Genomic DNA, 4251 nt, shown 5'->3' with positions numbered 1-4251 from the left:
AGGTTGCCCTGCAGTGAAATGGGACCCCCTCCCCTGACCATACACACACAACACAGACATCACATGGGGATACAGGTCGGAGATCGGTAGCGTTACAGAAAAACACTGAAATATACACTACAATGGGAAAGTACAAGAGGAAAAAAAGAGACCTCTACTCATGCTGGGCTCCTGGGAGGACAGCATGAGAACAGGAAACAAAAAAACTCCTCTGCACAAAAAAGCACATAAATGTCCACAGCACAACATTATGGAACACGTGACAAGCCACAGGGTCGGGTGGGGGGTGGGGAGTAATCTGAAGCAAACACAGCAGCCATCCTGCCCAGCGCTACCATTCCAGCGTGGGCTCAGACCCGCCGTGTTCCCAGGAGGGAACAAGCATCGAAGGCGTTTGGAAAGGGAGGGGTGATGCGTGTGTGCATATCAGTGTATATGTATGTGTGTGTGTGTCCAGAGTTCAGCTGAGACAGTGTCCTTCGCCCTGCTAGGCTAAGTAAACAGTCTGCCAGCCAACACAGGTGGCTTTGCATGGAATGGGAAGGAACAGACTAAACAGTCGTTATCAGGGTGTTGTTGTTCGGCTCCAGCCTTGAGCCCACAGCTGGCGCCGAAGGGATAGCCGCATCATAATGGTGGTTTTTCTTTTATGCGAACAACTCATGAGAATTTCAAAGCTGTTCTTTAACACTCCGACACTGGTCTCTCAATCTCCCGTTGGAGAGCCGCGAGCTTCTCCATGATGTTATCAGACTTGCGCTCCGTGGTCTTGTCATTCTTGTGCTCAAAGAGCCGATTCTGAGAACTCACGACTGCAGTGAGCTGCTCCAAGATGTGATCCAACTTTCGCTCAGAGGTCTTATTCTGATTGAACTTCTCCCTGATGTAATCCAATGTACGCTCAGAGGTCTTATTCTGAGTATTCACAGCAGCTGTAAGCGTCTCCAAGATCTTAACCATGCTGCTCTCAATGAGCCCGTTCTGAGAAGTCGCGCCTCGTCCCATCGTTTCAATCCCAGCGGGCAGCCTTGGGGGGGTTTGAACAGCCGGTTCCGCTTTCTTAATTCTCCGATAAGCCAGGGCCAAGCCAGCTCCGATCAGCAAGATCCCTGTTATCATGGTTCCGAATAGGTAGATATCTTCAGCGTCCTCGATCGACAGTCCCGCCAGGCACACGACCCTCCATGTCTGCCACCTGTCCATCGTGTATCCAGCAGGGAAAGTCCCTCCAGGGCACTCGGGTTCTCCCGAGCCCAGACTTCTCGTTGAGGAAAGGGTGTCAATAGAATTCAGAGACCAGTTGATCAAATCCATAATTCTCTTTTAGGTTTTAGAAACAGACTGTGAGAGAGTGTTCCAGGGAAAAGTAAAAACACAAGACAAGACAAGGACATAAGAAGCTAAGCAGAGAAGATAAGGGAGAGGAGAAAAAGTGCGACCGCCTTCGCCGAGAGCCAAACGAGAAAATGTCAGTCAATAAAGTTGTTCCTCTTCCCTTAAGTGTTGCTGGAGTTCCTGCATTGTGAATTGTTTGGAAGAGCTGCCAGGAGAAAGCTCTTCTCTAAAAAGGACACGACAGCGAGGTTCAGGTTTGCAAAGTTGAGCAAACCACAAGACTTCTGCAACGATGTCGTTCAGACAGATGAGATGAAAGTAGAGATGTCTGGCCGTTATGCACAGCACCATGTCTGGTGAAAACCAAGGACAGCGTATCAGCGAAAACACCTCATGCCAACTGTCGGCAGGGCTGAGGATTTGGGAACCTTGCATTCACTGAGTTTACCACCAACTCCTCTGTGTACCAAAATATTCTGCAGTCAGATTTGAGGCCATCTGTCTGTCTGCTAACGCCTGACTGTAATTAGTTATTGCAACAAGACAATCATCCCAACATGCAGATCTCCAACAAAAAGGGAAAAAGAAGAAAACAAATTTCTGCAATGACTCAAAGTCCAGACCTCAACCTGATTTGAAATGCTGTGGCAGGCTCTTCAGAGAGCTGTGCATACACTAATGCTTACAGCATAAATGAGCTGACGTGATGCTGTCAAGAGCCAGAATTCATCCACAACTCTGTGAGAGTCTGATGAAGTCAAAACAACATATTCCTTCTAAAAGTGGTTCTACAAAATACTGAATCATTAGGCTAAAACTAATCGACAGTGGGTGTGCTTTCTTCTTCACATGACTGTAAATCTGTCCTGAATCATGTGATATAATTTTGTTCATTACAGATGAATCAGAATCACTCCCGTCAGTGAAAAAGTCCCCTGCTTGTAATGTCTAGTTTGTGCAGATATGATTAGGGATGGAACTTACTGAAGGACTCATCGAGTTTATGTTGTTTTAGGTTCAGGAAGTGTTCCAGACCGGAGTCTGAGACGGCCTCAGAAGGTTCGAGGTGTAAATTTGTTATGGTTGACGAAAAAGACACAAAAATAAAAGAATTTTAGTCCAGACTCACAAAGAAAGCAGAAAGACGAGACAAAACCCTGACAGTAATCCACACAAGTAACTAACCTTCAAACAGAAAAAGAAGTAACTGGAATAAGAACAAAGAACCACTCAGAGTCAGAAACATGAGAGCAAAGTAAAACCCAAGGATTACATCAGAACCAGCATGGAGACTTTGGCATTCAAAGTATTTGCTATATACTGTCAGAAATCTCATGAACTGTCCTACCTTTAAATACACAGTAGTGTTTGAACTAGGGCTGTTCGATATAACCATATATATCGGATGACGATATAAAAACGTCTATCGTTTCATTTTACGCTATCGTTTGTTTCGTGGTGTCGCAAAATCAACTGTTTACAGCAATATTTCTTCATGGTTTTGATGGTCACTGTAGTTATTATTCATTTCTTAAAGTTCTCTCTTTCTCTTATATTTAATATAACCACACTACAGACGGACAAGCGCCTGTTTTTATGCGTTGTCGTTAGCAACAATGACGGTAACAGCATCGCGTGTCCGCTTGTTTATGTTCCACATAAACCTTTCACAATAAAGCTCAAGATCCTGTTGAGACTTTTCAAAATAAACTGAATCACGTGAAAGAGCAGATTATTTACGGATGAGAAGTAAAAAAGAGCCGTCAGGTGCTAAAAAATAGACCTTAGACTCAAACGTTAGAACAGGCAGTTCCCTGCAGCAAGCGAAAATGTAACATTACAAAAAATGTTACATTTTTTTGATTTATATCGTTATCGGGACGATAGAATTCTTATATCGGGATATGAGATTTTGGTCATATCGCACAGCCCTAGTTTGAACATCTGTATTTGTGGCAGGAAATCTTGACCTGCAGGGAGTAATCTGTTCCAGCACCATGGCCCTAAAAGTGGAAGAGCTCCTCTTCTTCCGCTACTTTCAAACTGTCCCAGCACACACTGACTTTGGTGTGATGAAGCCAAACACCACCACATCAAAAAAGCAGACTGCCGCCCACTTTCTGAGATTTCAGCAGGACTTTAGTACAACGCCTTTGAAATGTAGGGAAAAAAGCCCCCTCCAGATTGATTAGTAGGTTACCTGCTGATGTGTAATACTCTGATTAGGGATAAAGCAAAAATGCATTAAAGGGAGAGCAGATATTCTGTGACTGCTGCTGTGCTTTCAGGTAAAACTTTGACCTGGGATTAAAAGCAGGCAGATTATGTCTGGAATATGATACTTTTATAAGACGAACCTGAAACAGATGCAATCTAATCCACCCTAAATACAGCTAAGGATGAGCAGAGCCGTGTGCCATGACAGAGACATTAGAAAACAGTGACCCTTTCTGTTAGAGCAACAAAGGAGTGTAGAGGAGGAGGAGGAGGATGTGAGGAATTTGGTTATGTGTCAGAGAGTGAGAGCATGGAGGCTGCAGGAGGAGGACGGCTAGAGTGACACTTAAATTACCATCCTGATGTTTTTTCTCTTTTTGTTTTTATGCAGCCATGTTTCCAAAAAAGTTTGGGCACTATATGAAATATAAATCACAAGAAACTACAAAGATCACATGTCAAATACTGAGTGTATTCAATCGATGAGCGGCTCATCACTGTCTTTGTTACCTGTTAATGTTCAGGCTGCGGTCGACACTCAGCTGTAACTGTGTGTTCTTGGCTAGCTTAGCGTTAGCATGCTGTCTGTGCAGGTGCTTGCAAGGAGCTGTTGTTGCGTTAGCAGCATAATGCGGTTGTTTCTGTCCTGGATGCATTTTACAGTCGTACTCGTATCTTTTTGTGCAGTAACAATAAAAG

The 4251-nt window shown here is 44.2% G+C and overlaps 1 protein-coding gene across 1 annotated transcript; it reads right to left on the bottom strand.

The window, feature by feature from the left end:
• Positions 1–684: 684 nt before the first annotated feature.
• Positions 685–1314, bottom strand: LOC146611426 (uncharacterized). The gene has a single exon (XM_085345612.1). The coding sequence runs from the start codon at positions 1312–1314 to the stop codon at positions 685–687; it is 630 nt and encodes a 209-aa protein (XP_085201738.1).
• Positions 1315–4251: the final 2937 nt, after the last annotated feature.

Source organism: Diplotaxodon limnothrissa, linkage group LG20, assembly GCF_057381915.1.
Source record: "Diplotaxodon limnothrissa isolate DT_005_m linkage group LG20, D_limnothrissa_male_GT1.1, whole genome shotgun sequence".
Lineage (NCBI taxonomy): Eukaryota > Metazoa > Chordata > Actinopteri > Cichliformes > Cichlidae > Diplotaxodon > Diplotaxodon limnothrissa.
The sequence above is the reverse complement of the archived record's forward strand: the minus strand, read 5'-3'. Positions and strand labels throughout refer to the sequence as shown.

What these genes read in the sequence shown, in the direction of transcription:
- LOC146611426 (XM_085345612.1), bottom strand. Translation starts at nt 1,314, where the DNA reads ATGGATTTGATCAACTGGTCTCTGAATTCTATTGACACCCTTTCCTCA.